The 22,849-nt window shown below is 43.4% G+C and overlaps 1 protein-coding gene across 5 annotated transcripts in view; it reads left to right on the top strand.

Moving 5' to 3' along the window:
* ZMYM4 (zinc finger MYM-type containing 4) overlaps nucleotides 1–22,849 on the top strand; it is a 130,796-nt gene that overhangs the window by 30,740 nt on the left and 77,207 nt on the right. For 2 of the 5 annotated variants that reach the window (XM_075853357.1, XM_075853358.1), the window contains one exon: nucleotides 18,244–18,504. In XM_075853357.1, coding sequence (XP_075709472.1) covers nucleotides 18,252–18,504 — 253 coding nt within the window. In that variant the 5' untranslated portion in view covers nucleotides 18,244–18,251. Of the gene's footprint in view, nucleotides 1–4,628; nucleotides 4,782–4,856; nucleotides 4,941–18,243; nucleotides 18,505–22,849 lie in introns of those variants that run through there. The other 3 variants (XM_075853360.1, XM_075853359.1, XM_075853356.1) reach the window with 3 other exon arrangements.

Genomic DNA, 22,849 nt, shown 5'->3' with positions numbered 1-22,849 from the left:
TCCACGCCTGTAATTCCACCCAATCCCCACCCATACACACCCGTTTCAGCCCACACAGTATCATCCTCCCATAGTGCCTCCCACAAAGTATAATGCCAAATAGCTGCCACCATACAGTATAATGCCCCCATAGATGCACCCATACAGTATAAAGCCAAAACAGATGCCCCCATACAGTATAATACACACAGATTCCCCTATGCAGTATAATGCCCAAACAAGTGCCCATGTAGATAGTGCCCCTATATAGCGGAATCCCCAGCCAGAGCATAGGCCGGGGATTCCACTCCTAGGGCGAAGCCCTGATGTCACTGTCTACTCTTTGTGCGGAACCCCCGTTGCCGACTCTGGCTGGGGATTCTGCTCCAGGAGGAGCCCCTGACATCAATGTCCATATATGGAAAGTGACCTCAGGGGTTTCCTCTAGGAGCGGAATCCCGCACCAGATCATCAGCAACGGGGATTCCGCTCAAGGAGTAGCCACTGATGTCACTGTCCATATATGGACAGTGACGTCAAGGGGATTCCCGAAGACAGCACTTAAACTAGTGCTGTGCCCAGGCAGTCCTCAGCGAGCGGAGGAGCTCCCTCTGCTTTGAACTAATTCTGAAGCAGGGAGCTGATAGTTCACTGCTTCAGCGTTGGGTTTAACTGTATCCAGTTAACAGCAGGACACGGCCCGCCTAGGACATCGGGACACCGCCCGAAATCGGGGCTGTCCCGCTGAATCCGAGACGGCTGGTAGGTATGGCGGTCACATGGGATGAAACATGGCCTGTAGCCATAGCTTTATATTTGAACCTGGACTAGAAAAATTAATGCTCAACTCTCCGTGAGAGTCTGTTCACAAGGTGCGGTCAAACCGTGTTTTTTGCTGCACCATATGCAACCAGGAGGCAGGCCGGCCTCCTGGGATGACCTTTCATCCCATGTAACCGCCGCTGCAGCCAATCACAGGCTGCGGCAGTCTACTGGGATGAAACGTCATCCCAGGAGGCTGGCCTGCTAGCAGGCTGGTTAAATGTTTAGCAGTGTTCTGCAGCGGACATTCCGGGCGAAAAACTGCACCACAATTGAACACTTGCTTCCAGCAGAGTTTACAGCTGATTGCTGGCTCAGCAGCTGGACACCTTGAGATCAGTTTATCGACTGGAAACAAAGAGCGATTTCTCCAAAACAGGGCATAAGTGGATTAAGGGGTATTCCGAATAGAAACATTTATGGTATATCTGTGGGAAATGCCATATGTCTGATGCAGGTCCCAGCTTCGGCAACCGTACCTGTCTCCAGAAGGGTGGGTCATCCGACTCCCGTACCGCCTGGTACACTTTTATTCCTCCGAGTTTGAAAATGTCTTCATTTGTTCATAGTTATATTCCACTAGCTTTATACAGCAGATCTCATGTATCCAAACGGTCTAAGGGCTTATTCAGAAGAACGTATAATACGTCCGTGCAACGCGCGTGATTTTCACGCGCCTCGCACGGACCTATGTTAGTCAATGGGGCCGTTCAGACAATCCGTGATTTTCATGCAGCGTGTGTCCGCTGCGTAAAACTCACGACATGTCCCATATTTGTGCGTTTTTCGCGCATCACGCACCCATTGAAGTCGATGGGTGCGTGAAAATCACGCGCAGCACACGGAAGCACTTCCATGGGACGCGCGTAATTCGCGCAACAGCAGTAAAAACTATGAATGAAAACCGAAAAGCACCACGTGCTTTTCTGTTTACAAACATAAGAACAGTGTCATGATGATGGCAGCTGCGCGAAAATCACGCAGCCACGCATCATACGCTGTCGACACACGGAGCTGTTATGGACCTTTTGTGCGCGCAAAACGCACACGCTCGTGTGAATCCGGCCTTACAGAACCTGTCCTTATTGCCTGTAGTAGCCGTAGCTTTACTTTTTAACCTGCACTAAAAAAATGAATGCTCAACTCTCCCTGAGAGTCTGTTCACAAGGTACGGTCAAATCGTGTTTTTTGTTGCACCATGTGAATAAGCCCTTAGCACCAGATAAACCCCTTTAGAGCATCTATAAAATGCTGATAGTATTGTGATGCATTGAGAGACACCATGTGTTCACGTTGCGACTTCTTCCGGCACATAAGTGCTGTCGGTGTAACCTCATAATGCCTGCTAATCAATTAGGCCAGGAGGCGCCATTATTGGCATATGGCGTATGCTTTTGAACACCGGCTCAAACGGCAGCTCTGTGCGCGGTGGAAACGATAGCTCAGTTGCAATACTATGAGCATCTTATAGACACACTCTTTATAAATTGATGACAGATCCGCTTTAATTCGCTTTCTTGTTGTTTTTTGTGTGTTTATTCTTTAGGCCCCATGCACACGACCGTGATTTTTATCTGCAATTACGGATCCGTAATTGCGGCTAAAATACTGATCCATTCATTTCTACGTGCCACGGACACCTTCCTGTATATTTACAGGTAAGTGTCCGGGCTGTAGAAATGACCCGCAAAAAGTAGGACATGTCCTATTTTTTTGAATTTGCGGACTGTGTTCCTATACTTTATAATGGGAGCATGGCCCACAAATGCGGGTGACAGTCCGCGGCCGTCCGTGCACATAATCACGGACCGCATGCCTTAGGCCCCATGCACACCACCGTAAAAACGCCCATAATTACGGGCCGTAATTACGGGTCAACAGATTTCTATTGGCCACGGGTACCTTCCCGTTGAAAAATATAGAACATGTTCTATTTCAGGGCGTAATTACGGCACGGGCAGGCCCATAGAAGTCTATGGGGCTCCCGTAATTACGGAAGCGTTTCTAGGCGACGTCAGGGGATTTCAATTTTTGAATATAGAGAAGCAGAGAAAATGGCGTCTGAGCAATCGTGACCCTTTTAAGGGGTTTGGACATGATTGTGACATCATTTCCAGCCCCCCTTTTTTACGTGTCCATAAATACGGGTGGAATACGGATGACAACGGACCCGTACTTACAGGCACAGGTCCGTAAATACGGGTTAAAAACGTGTGACAAAGGACCCGTATTTACAGCCAGTATTTACAGGAGGTAAAAAATACGGTCGTGTGCATGGGGCCTAACTCATGGTTTTCAAGATCTCTGATTTCTGCCATTAAGACCAAGTTCACATGGCTGATTTTTCAAATATAAAAATCAGCTGTGGATGTGGCTGAGAATCCACGTCAAAGATCCAATGCTGACCCTTGGATTTTTTATCTGCGTGTGGCAACGTGGCGGGGTTTTCGCATGGAAATTGCGTTATGAAGTGAATTTTTTTGCCGCGATGTGGTTTTAAATCATATTTGCGGGAAATACTGCACTGTATGAACAACAGTGCAGTTTCCAATTAAAATCCATGGAATGTGGTTTTTAGATGAATTTCGGCACGGTGTACGCACCTTCTTGCGCAGAAATACATGTGAAAATCAGCCGTGTGAACGTTTTCTGAATGGGAACGTTGTTTACTTTAAGAAGCAGCATAAGGCTATGTTTTTTCAATCTGGAATTTCTGCCTCAAAATTCCGTTTGGAAGTTTGAGACAGATTTTCTTCTGCCTGCATGCCGATTTTCATGGCGTTTTTCGCCCACGGCCATTGAGCGCCGCGGGCATAAAACGCCGCAAAATACGCTTTCTCTGCCTCCCATTGAAGTCAATGGGAGGTCAGAGGCGTAAAGACCCGAAGATAGGGCATGTCCCTTCTTTTTCCCACGAGACGGTTTTAAAGCTTGCGGGAAAAAGACACCTCCGCCTCCCATTGAAATCAATGGGAGGCATTTTCGGGCCGTTTTTGACTAGTTTTTTAGCGCGGTTTTCGTGTCAAAAAACTCGTCAAAAATCTCTGTGTGAACCCAGCCTAATAAATGTCCTGGTCAAGTGATGATCACACAGGTGCACTGGTTGATTAATTACAGTACAGTAATCGTCACGTGACCAGGACTGATTTTCAACTTCTGGAAGTAAACAATGAGGGCTCCCATTGTTTTGAAGCAAGCAGAGATTTTAAAAAGCTTGCAGAATTAAAACAGAAAGTTTATTAGAAAGTTGCATAGCATTTCATTATACAATGAATAAGCTTTATTTGCTAAAACCGGAATACCCCTTTAAGTTTTGATAAATTAAGCCCAGTTTTTGAAGTGCAGATATTGTTAAATAAACCCAGTAGTTTTTTTGACAATAGGTAAATAATTCCTATTCTAGTACGCTGTGTTATTAAATGCTATAAATATATACACTTCTAGCATACCTTTATTTATAAATAGGGTATTTTAAGACATTGATCTTTACTCTTTTTTTCCACTGTCAGTTATCTATGTTGTGCATGCAAAAAGACATATACAGTAGTTTCTATTTTCAGAATTTGGTGTTCTGAATGTATTTATTTCATCTTGGCTGTTTTAACAAATGGGCTGTGAAATTAAAAACGGCCTGTACTTTAGGGGGGCAAACAAAATGGAAGCAGTAATAATTCGTTGCTGTCTCTTTAAGAGTATGTTGCTGCTAGAATGAATGCATCGAGGGCGCATGTGCAGAGCCCTCCTCCCCACGCATGCCTATCTCTTTAGTTCCCGCCCTTCTTGTCTGCGCCTGCGTTCTTTCCCGGGTCTATGGACTGAACCATCCCACCAGTTGGATTGGGGAGATTCAGACCGAGTTTCTAAATGCATTCTATGTCCGCTAGCTTCCGTCTAGCATTTCCTGCTCGATTTCGAGGTAGATAATGTCGCCGACAGACTCCGGCGATAACGTCGTGTGGTCATTTTGTCTAAACGAACAGGTGTGTAAGCGCAACCTAAAAATGTTTTGTCACCCTCTCACTGCCATGGAATTGCCTTGACCCGCCCACCTCTTACCCCCCCTGCGGAGTGTTGCAGTTGGACGGGTCCGGGGCCGACATGGCGGAGCGGCGGGACACAGAACCCGGGTTGGCCGGAGGGTAAGGACCGGTTTATGGGGAGTGGCCTACCGGGAGAAAATTGGTGCTCAAAAAGGCGGGGTAGAAAGGTCGACGCATGCATACATGGCTCTCCGTCGCCTTATGTGTATGACCCGCGCTGCACCTCCACACTTGAGTGTACTCATCCATATTGATGTGCATTCGGTGCAGTACTGCCCTCATTGAGTTGTGTGAAAAGTCTGTGTGGATTGTAGGCTCGTGTGCATGTAACCAGGTGGCATTTGTGCTTCATTCACTGTGCAGTGAAGAGTATCTACTCAATACATACATGTACAATGCTGCACAGTGATAAGCACATCAGTAGTGTGCAATGCTTCTATCCATTGTAGTACTGAGCATGTATGTAGTGAACACACTGGGGATTGCTTCCTGTGTGGACATCACATGCCCAAAGCTGTATCCATGCACAATGTGGAACTACACACTCCGCTAAATTATTCTATTGTTTTTACAGAAAACCGTAGGGAAACGTCTTAGTTAATGTCACCGGTAATTTCTGATGGCGTATTATTTCAGCTAGGATCCATTCTGCCAGGAAACATTAGAATAGCACAACTATCTGCGGTGCCATAGACGGTATTGAAAAGGTGGATTCGAATGTAAAGCATCTTTTATCACCAGTAAGGCTACGTTCACACGAAGCAGGTTTTCTGTCCGGATAAATAGAATATAGTAGCGGCAAAGTTGTATGGGAATTGAATAAAACCAATCCACGTGCTACGGAAGTTCCTTGCCAAAACTGACCTGCGATGCAGATGTTAATCCACAGCTTGTCAATTTCTGCTGCACAAAATGCGCTGATTTGTTTTGCGGATTTTCCTCATTGAGTTAAAAAATCTGCAATCAAATCCAAGTGTTGCAGATTTTGCTACTGGTTATCTGGATCCCAAGAAAAATCCACAAGTCCAGATAGTTTAAAATGAAAACCACTATACTCTCCTCCCTTGGCGCTCTTGTGGCAATGTTTCCCCCGTCCCTGACGGTCCCTGTACACCCAGTCTCCAGCGATGTCGTGTCAACACGTGGTCCCTGCAGCCAATCACAGGCTGCCGCAGTCACGTGTTACAACACATCATTGAAAATGAAAGGCAAATGTTACATTCTGGCTGCTGAAACAATTCCATGAAAGAGCTGCATATTTAGGGGCAAAAGCTGGAATGGATCATGTGTAATCAAAGCTCCTAACCCCCAAAGGAAATGTATAGGTAGAGGCTTTTTTGATAACACATGATGTGATTTAAAACAATTTTGTGTAAAGAATGGTGTTTTGGCAGCCAGGATGCAGTCAGCATACCATATAAAAATGTCCTTCATTGTCATTCTATATGGTATGTAGGTTGCCCTTTAAATATTTGTTAACCATTTGTTTCTTGTTGATAATATAACACCACCATGTTACACAGCGCTGTACACGGCTTGTAGTCACTTCCTGTTACCCAATGAGGCTCACAATGTATTTTCCCTTTCTCGCACACTCTAGTGCCAATTGTCAAATTAAGGCCGGATTCACACGAGCTTGTTCGGTCCGTGATATATGGACCTTATGCCGGCAGTATTTCCCGGACCGAACACACTGCAGGGAGCCGGGCTCCTATCGTCCTAGTTATCTATGACGCGAAGAGTCCCTGCCTCGCTGTGTGAAACTATCCCGTACTCAAAACATGATTACAGTACGGGACAGTTTTCCCGCAGCGAGGCAGGGACTCCTAGCGTCATAGATAACTGATAATAGGAGCCCGGCTCCCTGCAGTGTGTTCGGTCCGGAAAACTGCATTTTTGATTCGTCTTCTATTTTGGTTGATAAACTTTTCATGTCTCTAAATGGAAGTTAATCAGCAAAAAAACAAAATGCATGTATGCAGCAAAACGCACCGACTGGTTTGCACAGACAGATTTCTGCCCATAAGGAGCGTCGTTCGATGATGTAACAAGTTGATCGGCGCACGTTACATGGGCCGATGCTTTCGCTACGGGGTTGAATGATTTTTAAAGCGTTTTTTTGAAGAGAGAAAATGAATGGCCTATCCTCAGGATAGGCCATCAATATCTGATCGGTTGGGGACCCACTCTCAGCACCCCTGCCGATCAGCTGTTTTAAAGGGGCAGTGGTGCTCGTGCAAGTGCTGCTTCATCACTAATGCTGCTCATTACTCATTACTTTCAAATGCAGACCCTTGTAATACAGTGAACCCCTGCTACAAGTGTGTCGGTGTTTGACAGTATTAGAGGCAATGATCGGGAATCAGTGCTCGCACAAACGCTGCAGACCCTTCAAAACAGCTGATAGGCAGTGGTGCCGAAAGTCAACCCCCAACAGTCAGATATTGATGGCCTCTCTTGAGGATAGACCATCAATTTTCTCTCTCCGGTAAACCCCTTTAATAATCATTCATCCCCGTACCAAAAGCATCGACCTGTGTAAAGAGCGCCGATCCACTTGTTACATCTTTGTTGGCGCACGTACTGGGCAGAAATCTGCGCACACCAGCCTTAAGGCCGGGTTCCCACGTAGCGTAAACGCTGCAGAATTTTCGCAACGGAATGGTGTGTGGAAATTACGCAGCATTTACAGTAGCAGCAAAGTGGATGAGATACAGAAAATGTCATGCCCATGCTGCGAGGAAAAAACACATTGTAAACGTTAATGACTTGACTTGCGGTGCAGAATTTAATTCCGCAGCATGTCCATTTATGCTGCGTTCTTGTTGATTTTATGTTGCCACTTTTCCCCATTGAATTAGATGAGGATGCAAAACCCGCAGCAGAAAGCCAAGCGTTGCAAATTTTTGCGGCGTAATTGCAGTGTTTACGCCGCAAAAATTGAAACACCCAAAGAAAAAATAAATCCTACTTACCCAGAACGCCCTCCTTCTTCCTGCAGTCTGGCCTCCTGTGATGACGTTGCATCCCATGTGACCACTGCAGCTAATCACATGGTTACATGGCCTGCAACGTCATCCAGGGAGACTGGAGCGGACGTCAGAGGAAGGAGGGGGTAAGCATGAACGGCTTTCTTCCGCAGCGGAATTTCCGTCCAAAAAAATCGCACCACAATGTTGTATGATTTTTCAGACAGAATGTCCTGCGGGTTCCATGTTTGACACGCTGCATGATTTTTACACAGCGTATCCGTCCCGTGGGGCCCCAGCCTAATGATGGGATCACGCTTCGTTTTATTCCGGATTCACACGAGCGTGTGCGTTTTGCGCCCGCAAAAAATGCGGGGTTTTGCGCGCACAAAAGCTCCATAATAGCTCCGTGTGTCATGAGCATATGATGTGTGGCTGCGTGATTTTCGCGCAGCCGCCATCATTATGACACTGTATGTTTGTAAACCGAAAAGCATGTGGTGCTTTTCTGTTTACATTCATAGTTCTTACTGCTGTTGCGCGAATCACGAGCGTCACACGGAAGTGCTTCTGTGTGCTGTGCGTGATTTTAACGCACACATTGACTTCAATGGGTACATGATGAGCGAAAAATGAACAAGTATAGGACATGTCGTGAGTTTTACGCAGCGGACACTAGCTGCGTGAAAATCACGGACTGTCTGACCGGCCCCATTGACTAACATAGGTCCGTGCGACGCGCGTGAAAATCGCGTTTTGCCAGAACGTATTATACGTTCGTCTGAATAAGCCCTTAGGGGGGATTTACACTAGCGTGTGCGTTTTGCGTGCGCAAAAGGCACTTAACAGCTCCGTGTGGCATCACACAGGATGTGCGGCTGCGTGATTTTCGCGCAGCCGCCCTCATTATGACACTCCGTTTGGATGTTTGTAAACAGAAAAGCGCGTGGTGCTTTTCTGTTTGGAAACATACTTTTGACTGCTGTTGCGCGAATCACGTGCATCCCACGGAAGTGCTTTCGTGTGGTGCGCGTGATTTTCACGCACCCATTGACTTCAATGGGTGCGTGATGCACGAAAAACGCAGAAATATAGGACATGTCATGAGTTTTACGCAGCGGACTCACGCTGCGCAAAAATCACTGACAGTCTGCACTGCCCCATAGACTAGCATAGGTCCGTGCGAGGCGCGTGAAAAACACGCGCGTTGCACGGATGTATATCCCGTTCGTGCAAATCCACCCTTAGAGTGTGAGAAAAGAAAATACACCCGATCATGAGAACATACAAACTCACGTGGGGTTTAACCTAAGACTTATGTTACATTTTTATGGCCAATCACCCAAAGATGTTAGGGACCAATTTCTATTGATCTTTTAAGTATATTCCATCAATGTCTACGATTTCTTTTGTACCTATGTGCTGTGGCATTTTTTTCTATATATAACCAAGTGTGTATTTTTCTTGTTTTCGAAAAATTGAGGCTGCTCTAGTATTGCGTTCTGTATATTAGGCTCCGTTTACATTCCGTATACATTGGGAGTATTGCCCAGTGTATACCGCTGACCGAAGGCTCTGACGTTTGCCACTGTATAGGCAGATAGTGGCATACATCAACCATACACACCCATGTTCAAAACAACATTTAGAACCAAGCGGGCTGCATCTGCAAAGGAAAGCTGAGCAGACAACGCTTTTCTATACAGGAAAAAAGAGGTATGTCAGCCCGACTGCTCAAGAGGACTCTCTTTTGGTCTTTGGATGCTTTTAGTTTATATGCCGGAAGCTTTTCCCAGCGTATACGCCAAATTTAGGGCTAAAACTTTGTGACCAGAGCCATATCTTGTTATATGTACATTTAAATTTTAGAACTGCTCTGACGTCTTCCTCATTTGTTCCAATTCTGCAAATTTCTAAAATTTCTGGTTGTAAATACCACTTTACAGCACATTCAAGGTTTTCATATGGACAATACTTGTGAAGCTTGACATCCATGGAATTGTTCCTGCCATCTGGTGCTGGTTCTTTTATTAGACAATTTTACATTAGTTATCAAGGCCATGGTGATGAACACTGTGGCCTCTTCATAGTTTACCAGGCACAGCGCCATACACTTCCGTTTCTAAAAAAAATGAACAAGTCGGATAACCACTTTCTTGTGTGTGTTTTTTTTAACACATTACTTCACATCATAGTTAGAATAAGTTCACACATAGTGTGTTTTTGTTGTTTTTTTCCCCAGTACAAAATGACAGAAATAAAGTTTTTCTGTCATTAATAAAAACGGGGCACAAAATGCCACGTGTGAACATACCCTAATATGGCATTGTAGAAAGTCCTCCATCAGAACAATCGTATATATTCTGCTATTTTCTAATTCAAATTCAATCTTTGCAGCATGTGTATTGTAGGATAAGCAACATTTACTGATAACTTGGATACATTTGATCGTCCATATACAACTGTTCTATTGTTGATCTTTTTGCACATTAAGGCCCCATGCACACGACTAGATTTTGTTCGTAATTGCAGACTGTAATTATGGTCTACAATTACGGACTCATTAATTTCTATTGACCATGTACAACTTCCCGTATATTTGCGGGAAGGTGTCCGGGCCGTAGTAAGCCTGATTACGGGCACGGCTGTGTACATGGGACCTAAGATTAGGCAATAAGTCAAACCATTACGCTAACAAATCGTAACAATCATTTATTTGTGTAAACAAAGCTATATTGACTGTTTGTCTGATGATAGGGTATGTGATAGGTTCTTATAAGTGACCCCACACTTGTTTTTTCTCGATTGAAGCCAATGGATTTCTTAGGAGATAACCTGTAAAGATCATGGACACCATTTGTAGGCTTGCTTTTACGTGTTTGTTTTTTTTCTAAATTTCAAGTTGGACAACTTAGATGTGATCGATATTATAGTGATCCTATGTGTAAAGGCCTTTTTACATGGGCCAATGATTGGGCAAACGAGTAATCCTATCACCGCTTATTCCCGATCATTGCTCTGTGTGAATGCTCGTTCATCGGCTGACCGTATCGTTTATGGAGCACAAAATATTATCGTTTTCGGCAGCATGTCTCCCTGTGTAAACAGAGATGTGCTGCCGGCATGATGCAAATGTATGGGAACGAACGATCGTGATAGTGATCGCTCGTCCCATACATTACTGATCAAAACATGTTGTAAAAAGGAGCAAATGAGTGCTCGTTCTTACAGCCAAAATTGTCCGCTGTTAAAGGACCCTTAGGCCTTATTCACACACTGCCGTTTTGGGACGTTTTCCCAGCCGTTTTGCATCTTTTCCGGGCCGTTTTTTAACGGCCAATTTTGACCCGTTTTGCATCCACACAGACCCACTTGTAGGTAGTGCCGCACAGACCCCCTTGTAGGTAGTGCCGCACAGACCCCCTTGTAGGTAGTGCCACACAGACCCCCCCCCCCCTGTAGGTAATGCCGCACAGACCCCCCCTGTAGGTAGTGCCGCACAGACCTGTCACAGGGCCGGGGATTCCGCTTCAGAAGTGCCTGACGTCACGGTGTCCAGTGGTGTCCGGCACTTCTGAAGCGGAATCCCCGGCCACAGCGTTGCCGAAGCTGTGGCCGGGGATTGGGGATTCCGCTCCTACAGGGAGCAAAAAAATACCCCCCTCCTCCTCACATGCACTTCACACTGTGAGGAGGAGAAGGAGAGAGAGCGCGAGCGACGGAAAACATAGCCGTCACTCGGGACACATTCCAGTGATGGCCGTGTATTTCCCGGCCCCATAGACTTCTATGGGAGCCGTGCGGCCGGAAAATAGGGCATGTCCCATTTTTTGACGGCCGGGTTTCCCGGGCCGTCAAAAAAATGGTCGTGTGAATAGCCCCATTAGCGGTCTATTGTTCCTACTGCGGCCGTGTAATGGCCGTTTTATGAACGGCCGTTACACGGCCGGGAAACCCTGTCATGTGAATAAGGTCTTAGAGACACACTGGACCCATTCTCAGCTGAGCCGTCAGTTAATTTCACTGATGGAATTGGCTGATGGCAAACAATGCAGCTTCTACGTATAGAGGATACATAGAAACTGCATCTGACAAACTTTAGAAAAGATTTAGTAAAAGTCAATCTAAAAAAACTTAAAAAAAAAAAATGCCTACAAAGGTGTCCATAGACTTAGTCTTATTTAAACACACTTTTTTTTTTGTGGCTTTTAAGACTGATGTTTATTAAAAAAGTGATGGTTTTCAAACCTTTTTATTTGGCGTTTTTTTTATTTAGAGTCACTTTGTATAGGCTTTTCTTCCTGATGTTTTTGATGTTCAATAGAGAAGCTCTATGGGGAGAAACAGTAAACATGCCATACCCAAAGTCTGCTGCGTTTGACAAAAACGCGACGGACCCTTAAAACCGTGTGTAGATTTATTTTTCATATTTCTCTATAAACTTTAAAGAGGGCACCTCATGAAATAATAGGTTTTATATTTTGGTCTCCTTTCTCGAATATATGCAATTAAGAAAAATGTAAAATGCCCTCTCTAATTTAGTGATAAAAGCTCTGGCCATTTAAGAAAAGGGGAAGACTGACACTCCACAGGCAGCGGTGCAGTCAAAGTTTCCAGAGATTTTGGCCATGGTCACACGGCTGAATTTTTCATGCGAATTTCACACAGGAATTTGCGTCTTATTATTTTCAATGTGAAATGCATGTCATTCACTGCGGTGGATAGCCACATGTGGATTAGCCCTGTTTAAAAAAAAATTACTGCGTCCTGAAGGCCAAAATAGGCCGTGTCCTCAAGAGATTAGCCCGTTGGCGACATGTGACGTAACTGGCCACCAAGGGGTAATATGGAGCGGGCTCATGGACTAAGACGCTCCATACTCAGTGGGTGTCGACTGTATGTCAATAGCAACTGCGTGTCTAACCCCTTAGAAAAAGGGGGGACCCTCCATTAGCCCTCTCCACGATGCGATCGCATGGCGCCAATGGATTTCAAGACTGCCTAGGTGCCTAACGTAGGCCCGCAGGAGTCTGCCATTTCTCTCCTATTCAACTCTGCCAGAGGCAAGGCCTAATGGAAGCTGGTGAAAAGTACCATGCTCTACAATACTTAGGTATTGCAGCACATGGTACCAGCGTTCAAACAATCGCTTGTTTAAATCCCCATGGCGGTCAAAAAAATAAAGTAAAAAAAAGTGTTACGTTTTATTTTTCCCTGAAGTACAATGATTTTTTTCCCCCTAAAGTAATGTAAAAAAAATTAACATAATTACTATAGCCGCGTTTATAAAAGTCCGAAATATTCTAACATTGCGTTATTTAACCTGTACCTGCTGTAAAGAAGAGAGAGAAAAAATAGTCAGGTCACCTTAGCTCCCCGAAAAAATGAACGACCGCTCGCGCCGCAAATAACAGCCGCTCACACTGCTCAATCAATGGAAAATTTTGGGAAGTTAGCGGTCTCCGCCTATGGCGAGACAAAACTATTTTTTTTTTTTAACTAGTAGTTGTTTTTTTTTTTTGGAGAAGCAGTAAAACATAAAAAAAACTTTGGTATTGCTGTAACTGCATTGACACCCACAATAAAGTTAACATGTTGTTTTTACTGCACAGTGAACCGGAAAACACGAAATTCAAATAACAATGTAGAAATCACTATTTATTTATCAGTACATTATATGATACATTAAATAGTACCATTAACCCCTTAATGACCAAGCCATTTGTTACGTTTTTCCATCGTCTCATTCGAAGAGCTATAACCTTTTTATTTTTGCATCGACATAGCTGTATAAGTTCTTGTTTTTTGCGGGACAAGTTGTATTTTTTAATAGCACCATTTTGGGGTACATAGAACTTATTGATTAACTTTTATGGACTTTTTTTGGGGGGGGGAATAGGAAAAAAACGATTTCGCCACACTTTTTTGCGTCCTAAATTTACGCCGTTTACCGTGTGATATAAATAACACTAACTTTATTCAGCGGGTTGTTACGATTTCAACGATACCACATTTGTATAGTTTTTGTATGTTTTACTACTTTTACACAGTAGAAACGCTTTTTTTTCAAAATTATTTGTTTTTGTGTCTCCATATTTGAAGAGCCGTAACGTTTTTATTTTTTCGCCGTTGCGGTTGTATGAGGGCTTTTTTTTTGCGGGACGACTTGTAGTTTTTATTGGTACCATTTTTGAGTAGATGCGACTTTTTGATCACTTTTTATCACATTTTTTTTAAAGGCAGGATTCACAGAAAACAGCAATTTTTCAGTCGTTTCTTATTTAATTTTTTACGGCATTCACCGTGCGGGTTAAGTAATGTAATAGCTTTATAGTCTGGGTCGGTACGGACGCGGCGATACCAAATATGTGTAACTTTTTTACTTTATTTTGGTTTTTTAATGGTAAAGCAGTTTGTAAGGGGAAAAAGTGGGTTTTTCATTTTTTTCACATTTTTTTTAAATTAACTTTATGAAACTTTTTTTTACTTTTTTACTAGTCCCACTAGGGGACTTTAATATGCGATCCTCCCATCGCTATTATTATACACTGTAATACTTCTGTATTGCAGTGTATTACCTTTAAAACGGACAGGCATCTGCTAGGTCATGCCTCCGGCATGATCTAGCAGGCATTCACTGCAGGCAGACCTGGGGGCCTTTATTAGGCCCTCGGAGACACAGGCACTCGGTGATCTTATCGCCGGGTGTCAGTGGGATTAGAGAGCGCTCCCTCCCTCTCTCCAAAACCACTCTGATGCGATGCACGCTATTGAGCGCCGCATCTGAGGGGTTAAACGGGCGAGACCGATACTAATATCGATCTCACCCGGTCGAGCAGGGACGCCCCCAGCTACCTCTGGCAGCTGAGAGCAGGGAGATTTGACAGCTCCCTGCTCTGTTTACTTATTCCGATGCAGCGACGTAAAAAGTCTATTGCATCGGAATAAGGCCCGTTGGTGACCGACGTAAAAACTCTATGGGCCGGTCACTAACGGGTTAAAATCTACAACTTGTCCTACAAAAAACAGCCCTGAATAACAATAAAACTTATGGCTTTTGGAATGTGGAGAACAAAAAGCAGAAATGAAAAACTCAACATGGCTGCAGCCCCAAGGCGTCAAAGAAAAGAATTGTCATCATGTCTTTCTGAGATGCTACTGAATATATGTTATATGCACTCGCTGGGCAGCTCCATTTTTCTGTCATTGTCACTAACTGTAGAGCAAAAGGGACTGTGGTGTGTACTGACGGGTGTCACCGATACCTTTCTTTACACGTGTTAAGATGTCTGCTGTTCCCCTATCTGGCTCATAGGGGGTGGCCCTGAGCAGGTGAGCCCCTCTACTGTCCATATGCCCTAATAGGGCCAGACTTTGTGAGACAGTCTCTTTTGGCTAATGTATGAGAAGGTTTCTGTTTATTTTACTATAACATACAACTATGATCGATGGCAATTCAGAGCTTAAACTAATCCGAGTTCAGTCAGTGAAAAAACTGACTATTTTGATTGAGTTTGCATCCGTTTCATCTGCGATTGCCTACAGTTTGTCAGGTTTTTTTCCGCCCGGATGGCATCAGTGTGACATCCATTTTAAAAAACAAACAAACCTGAAGTATGTCCTCAATTGTCCTAACCCACTGAACACACCCCCAGGATGGTCATATGACTACAGGAACACCATTTTCTATTGCTTATAGCATAGAGAGCATTGTGATATATATAGATAGATTTTTAGCTTCTGGCCATGTTTTAATTCAGGACCACACTGTTCTTTCTGGCTCTACTTCCTGGTTTCACCTAAATGTCTTCCGAACACTATTTTGTGAAAAACAGAACTTAATAGATGGCATCCGCGTGGCCTTAAGTTTTCACACAGACCCATTGACTTTTATGGGCCGTAACTGTTTGAAAAATAGACAAAGATAGAGCATACTGCGTTTTTTTTTGTTTTGTTTTTTCCATCACAGATGGTCTGAAAAAAACCTGATGTCTGAATTGGCCCATTAACTACACTCGGAGAGCACCCGGACGTGATAATCGTTAGTCTGTATGAGCTCAAAAAGAGATCTCTGGTTATGGGCAAAGTACTCGCTGAAATGGACCAGTATCCACTGACTCTTAAAGGGGTTGTCCACTTTCTGAAAACTGATGACCTATCCACCGTAGGGTTGTCACGATTCCAGAATTTGGACTTCGATACTGATACTTTGTGTAGTATTGCGATTTTCAATACCAAAACGATACTTTGCCAACAGTAATTAAAAAAAAAAAAGTTTGCTGATGTGAGGCATGTGGTGTGATGAATTTTGAATGAGTCTCACATTAATAGGAATTAACCCCATCATGTGTCTGTCATAATGGACAACATTGGGTTAATGTGTGAGGTACATCATTGGGTTATTTACTATTAATGTGAGGCACATGGAGGTTAAATTCATCACACCTCGTGCCTCACAATAAGTGTAAGTTTTTAGAGCGTACACATCATAAATGACGCCAAAAATTTGTTGTGCAGTTTATTACGGCTGCGCCAATACAGAATATGTGTATATTTTATGTATTGATACTTATTTTAATGTTTATTGTAAAAAAATGTGTATGTGTATTTTTTATTTTATTTAACATTACTTTGTCTTTTACTTTTTTATTTTTACATTTTAATGTACTGGTATATATCTATATGCCAGTACATTAGCCTGTGTACGGATAGTACACAGGCAGTTGTTAGGACATACCTAAGTATGCCCTAACTACAGGAAATATGGTAAGACCGCCCTGGGGTCCTTCAATGGACCTGTCTGCCCATATATGGTATGTCCCTCAATCGCGTCACAGGGAAGCATTCACTGTGACGCGATCCAGTGGGCATACCCCATCCCATTTTCCCCTTCAATGCTGCGGTCAGCGTAGATCGCAGCATTCAGGGGAATAGCGGCGGAGATGAGAGAGACGTTATGAGGCTTTGCAATAAGACCATTTCCCTGCTCCTAACAACAAGAGCGCGGTCAGCATGAGGTGAGGCGGCCAGCGCTGCACTAATGAGCGCAGGCACTGAAGACAGAACATGGGAGTGTTTTGCAGTGCGCCCGCCATGTTCTGTCTTCAGTGCCACCGCTCATTAGTGCAGCGCTGCTCGCATCACCTCATGCTGACCGCACGCACTTGTCAGCACTCAGGAGCGGGGCACTCGCTGTATCACACAGCCGCAGCCCTGCTCTCATACGTTCATGTGTTACAATGCTAAGCGGTGGCACAGCTTCGTATCGAAATATATGAAAGAACGGTATCTAAACCGTTTGAGGGTGCACGGCATTGAAACAGTGTCGAGGTTTCGATGCATCGTGCATCCCTAATCCACCGGATAGGTCATCCGTATATGATCGGTGCGTGTCCGACATCCGGACCCCGCACCGATCCGCATCTCCGGCTGCCTCCGTTCATCAAATGTTTGAACGGGATGCAGTAGTTGGAGCCGGAAGCAGATGGCTCCGAACACTGCATAACGGGCGTTAGGCAGAACTGCAGCTCTGCTCACTTGAATAGGAGCCATCGGTAGCTATTCTTTGACCGGAGCCATCTGCTTCCGGCAACATCGTCCGGCAGCCGGAGTGACGGATCGGTGCGGGGTCCGGGTGTGGGACACGCACCGATAATTTACTGATGACCTATCCAGTGGATAGGTCATCAGTTGTCAGAAAGTGGGAAAACCCCTTTAAGAATTATAGTAGAAATAAATAATTTTACCTCTTTTGCCCAGCTTGGCTCCCTTCCCTATATTAACTTCTTATTTTTGAGCTGGGGTAAAGGTTGGTTCAGTGAAGGACTGGAGCAAGTCCTGACTTCTAATGACATTTGCTTTGTAGTCTGGGAAGTTTGATTGATATCCATCCACGTACTGGGGATTTGGAGGCAGGTTTTGACTGTTGTAGTATTATTGTTGCGCATATTTGTACTACTCTCTGTTTGCTACCCACCTCCAGGGCAGCAGGGGCCCGGGTTGGTCCATCCGTACCCCAGTTCCCACCCCCTCCAAGCAATGGACATTTTCAGTTTTTTTTTCTTAACAAGCTTTAAAAATTGAGCCCTTTCCCTGACAAGGAATACCTTCTTCCCCTTCTCCACCTTCAGCATTTTGTCATCGGAAAGCTGCTACTTCCTAAAGAAGGCATAATAGCTTATCGTCTGTCTTCAGATAACCCAGCCTCTCGGAGCCCATAGGAAAGTACATATTGAATTTTGTCGTAATACAATAGCGTACAGGCATTAGATTACAAAGGAAAACTCAAGAAGATGTCCAAGTGCAGTTCAATGACAAAATAAAATATATTGCTCAATAACACTAGACTAGAATTTGGTGGAAGTCATGGTGAATGAACTCTCTAAATGTTTCTATATGCTAAAAGTTACCTTTTTTTTTTTTTTTTTTTACAGATTGAAATATGGATGCCAATATTAATATCGACACAAAGCCTGTGGTTTTAGGAAACTCTTACAAGAAGCAGACTACAAAGGTACCCGAAGAATCTCTATTGGATGAAAATTATTTCATGAACTCAGAGGTGCTGACGGGAATTCCAGGTATTGCTAGTGAGGATGAGCAGGATTATTTGCTGACGGGCAGCACTTCCTCCACTCTACACTCCCTACAGAGTATGGAAGAAGAGAGGACTACTACGGAGCACAAAACAGAAGGTGAAAGGGAAAAAGTAACTTGAGACTAACAGATTTCCTCCCTCAGCTAAGAAAAGGGTCCATGCTACAAACAATCCGAAAAGACTTACGTTTGTCCAGAGAGCGAACAGTCCAGGATTCATACACAGCCAAACAATCAGGCCTGGCAGGGATAATCCAGAAATGTTTTCTAGAGAATCAGATTGCAGATTAAAACACGAACACAAACATTTTGACACGAACCAAAGTGAATGGCATTAAGTTCCTAAAGACATTCACAATTCACAGATCTTTCAGAGAGGTAATAGTTCAAGGACTCTACTGATGTGGTCTGACATGTCAGAAGATCTTTTAAAGTGGGTTTTCTCAATATAAACATTCAATCTGAATTAGCTATGACCCTCAGGCCTGCAACCCCTTTGCTCTAGACATCGGTGGGAGTCCCAGGAATTGACACCCCACTATCAGACGTTGATAAATGCTTATGAAGGGAAAACCCCTTTAATTCTCTGTCCATGCACTGTGTTTTTATGGAACAAGCCTACTTGTTACGATTTGTCTGTAGCATTGCTAGCAGAAGCACAACACAGGGTACACTTCATTCAAGGGGTATTCTTTTGACACAAAAGAGTGAGTTCATCAAGCATGTCAATTTCTTAATTTTTACTATGTAAAGTTTTTGTCTGGGAGAGGGTAGGTCAAGCTGAAGGAAAGTGTTTACATGCCTGTATAACTCACACTGTCCCCTTTTCCTCCGCATCAGGTGAACTTGCAGTTTGTTTTGATATACAGGAGTTAACAGGGATTTAAAATATGCTTCAATGGTATAAAATAATTTTTATGTTGATCGGTTCCATGGAATGTGCATAGTGAATAAGAGAGAATTTTTCCCTTTAATCTCCATGATGACACCTCACCATGAGATGACCCTCTGCCCACCAGGTAGGGAGAGGAAGCATAAAAGGGCCGTTCAACACCAACTCCGTGTCTTCCTGTCCCTCCCATGTGGTGAGAAGATCAACTTTAGAGCAGTAGCAGGTGCTGCCATGTTAGGCTTACCTTGGTCAAGCAAGTCTGGCGTTTTCGTTTACCATAGAGCAGTCTGGTATTTCCTCTTTCCTCTGTGCCACCAGTTAGGGCGAAATGGAGCCATTTGAAAGTTGTTTTGCGGCAACTGGACACTGGCTGTGCCTGGGATTGCAGCTTCGGTCCCATTCAAGGCACAGACACTACTGATGTGTATGGCGCTGTGCCTGTAAACTGAAAAGGCCACGAGTTGGATCCCCGCAGTTTTATAAAAGGATGCCCTGGAGTTGAAAAAATACTAAAAAAACTTCTAAGCATCTAATAAGAGGCAAGGAGAATAATTACCTTGAAAAGAGACGACTAATGGGGTAAATAATTAAAATCTGGTGAAAACCTGTTCCATGTAAAAATCATCTCAAAAGACAAGGGGGCTCTCCCTCCGCATGGAGAAAAAAAGGTTCAATTTTCAGAGGCGACATGCCTTCTTCACCATAAGAACTTTGAATCTGTGGAATAGCCAACCTCAGTAGCTGGTCGCAGCAGTAACAGTAGATGGCTTAAAAAAATAAAATATCTGCGTCAATGTATAGAATTTTTGTTTGAATGTTGATCCAGTTCGATCGCCACTTGGGATCAGGAGGGAAATATTTCCTTTTTAGGGAAGATTGGTTAATGCCTTAAAGGTGTGTGCATATATATATATATATATATATATATATATAAAATTTAACCTTCTGGATCAATGGGGATCCAACTGTACTATGAAACAAAAAATTTGGGGATAGATGCACTATCTCAGACATGGAAATTCCAACTTCACGCGGTACTGAGAAAAATACAGGAAGAAAAAGTGAAGGAGATGATTTTCATTGCTCCTGTTTGGCCCAAAAAGTCTTGGTATCCTCTTTTGAAATCCCTATCATTAGAAAGCCCCTGGATGCTTAGTTGGTCCAAAAAAAACAAAACTGTTGTCACAAGGCTCAATCTTTCATCTTCATGCAGACAGGATCCTGAGCAAACGCACATTCATCGGCTGATTGCACCATTTCTGCAGTCTAAAATATTATCGCTGTCGGCAGCACATCTCTCTTAGTAAACCGGAAGACGTGCTGCTGACATGATATAAATGTATGGGGACGAGCGATCGTAGTAACAGTACCAGAGTGCAAGTAAAGTTTTGAAAGGATCAATAGCTAGAAAGATCAAGATGGCGATATATGAGGCATAGAACACAATGGGCAGAAAAAGCATCCAAATATGCAAAGCCTCACTTTTGTCGTTATGCAACTGGGCTTTAGTGTTCCATACCTGCCCATGTCGAAACCTGATGTTTAGGCAAAAGTTATTAAGATAACTTATGAGTTACTGATATCAGTCCAGGAGCGGCAATGGGCGCATGCACATAGCGCACATGAAGGGGAACCGTGCACAGCAAATGCCCAGTAAAGCGAGGTGTATTGTCTTCTACTTCATATATGCGCAGTACGTATGCACCCAGTCCCACCGGACTCCCCTCAGCATCTTGTAAGTTATTTCACTAACTATTGCCTAATTGGCCAGTTTTGGAACATTGCATAACGACATGCTGGTGTTTTATTGACTCTAAACCTGGCGAGAGGTTCCCTTTAGATTTTGGTAGGAAGGTCCATCAATCCGTTGTCCCACCCTAGATTGTGATTGATACCATAATCACCTGCCATTATGGAAGTTGTTAGAAATACAAATTAGTTTTACAAGTAATTCCTATTTCACGAAACTTTCGCGATGCCTTGACCCCAACCAGAACAAAACAAAAAAGACCTTATGATGATAAATAAAAATTAAAATTTTTTGTATACATGTTAGGGCCTGTTCACATCACAGTTAATTTCCGCTGAGGGGTTCCGTCGGAGGTTTCCGTCGGGTTAACTCCTCAGCGGAAAGTCAAACGGAAAGCTCCGCTTCCGTTTCCCTCCCCATTGAACTCAATGGTGATGGAAACCTAGCTAATGGTTTCCGTCTGTCACCGTTGTGCGTGAACTGAAGGGAATATATAGTCTGGAAAATAACATTGTTTAAATTCTATTTCAAAGGGGTTTTTCGGGCTCTTTAAAAAAAATAATATATATTTTTTTTTAAAAAGACTGACATCTACAATATATTATAGTAGATGTAGTCAATCAAAAATATTCCCATTTATAGTATCTGCCCTTCTAGCTACCTCTAGCCCAGCGTAATTTGAATGAATTGAAGTTGAACGAGTCAGTAAAACAACTGGTCTGCTCACTGAGCATGCATCGGAACTACATCGGCGTAAGCTCAGTAGATCAGAGTATTAGCCCATCCCAATGCATGGCATGTGATTGATTGACGTGGTGTAGATTGGCAAAGTTACTTCGCTGAAAATGTACACATGATGGATAGATGTGACATCATCCATCACAGGAACAAGTAATGTGAAACGTGATCACGTGACCTCTACTTGAGGACATTTCTGTAATGTGGGTAAATGTAAAAGTTGACTACATCTTCTCTGAGGAAAATGAAAAAAATAAATAAATCAGAAAACACTCTAAATTATAATCGGATATTGAAAAAAACAAAGATCTCCATCAGTACAATAGAGCTGGAGTTAAAGGGTTTGTCTCATCACGAAAAATCCTGTCCTATTAGTTCTCTAGTGGTTAGTGTGAAAACTGGAATATTTCAAGTTTTTTAATGTGGACAGTAATAAAAAAAAAAATCTATATTTTATAGTATAAACTAAATTTAAATAATATAATAATTTGTGATATATTTTCTTTAAGATATAGATAGATATATGTAGATATTGATAAATCTGGTTTTGAAACTAGCCACTGAAACACGTACATTAGGCTAACATTTCCTGTTTTCTGCAGCTTTTTCAGCTTTGCTGTGTAGACTTGGAAAGGGTCCGCAGAGTAACCTCATAAACATTAGAGGATGGGGTATTTAAAGAGAACCTTTCACCTGCCCATACGTGTGCAGCTGAGTGCAGCATGTAATGGGCAGGGCTGCACAAACCCTGGGGCAATTTACATTTTTTTCTACCCTCCGCCGTTATTTAGATATCGGTGCCATTATATTTAATAACCCCCTGAACTGTCAATGGCAAGGGGGCGTGTTACTATGGCTGTGACACTGTCCAAACCGCTCCGGACAGTATTCCAGCAAGAGCTGGAGAGAGGAGAGCGTGCAGGTTTTTTTTTTCATGTAGAGGAATCTAGCTTGTTTAGAAAAAAGAAAAAAATTGGGTACGTCAAGGTGTGTTAATTGTGGCGTAAAACGGATTTCATTTTTCTCTTTAACCCCTTCCCTCTTTGGCCACTTTTGACCTTCA

The sequence above is a fragment of the Rhinoderma darwinii genome, chromosome 2 (assembly GCF_050947455.1).
Source record: "Rhinoderma darwinii isolate aRhiDar2 chromosome 2, aRhiDar2.hap1, whole genome shotgun sequence".
Taxonomy (NCBI): domain Eukaryota; kingdom Metazoa; phylum Chordata; class Amphibia; order Anura; family Rhinodermatidae; genus Rhinoderma; species Rhinoderma darwinii.
This window is presented reverse-complemented; position numbering and strand designations above follow the sequence as displayed.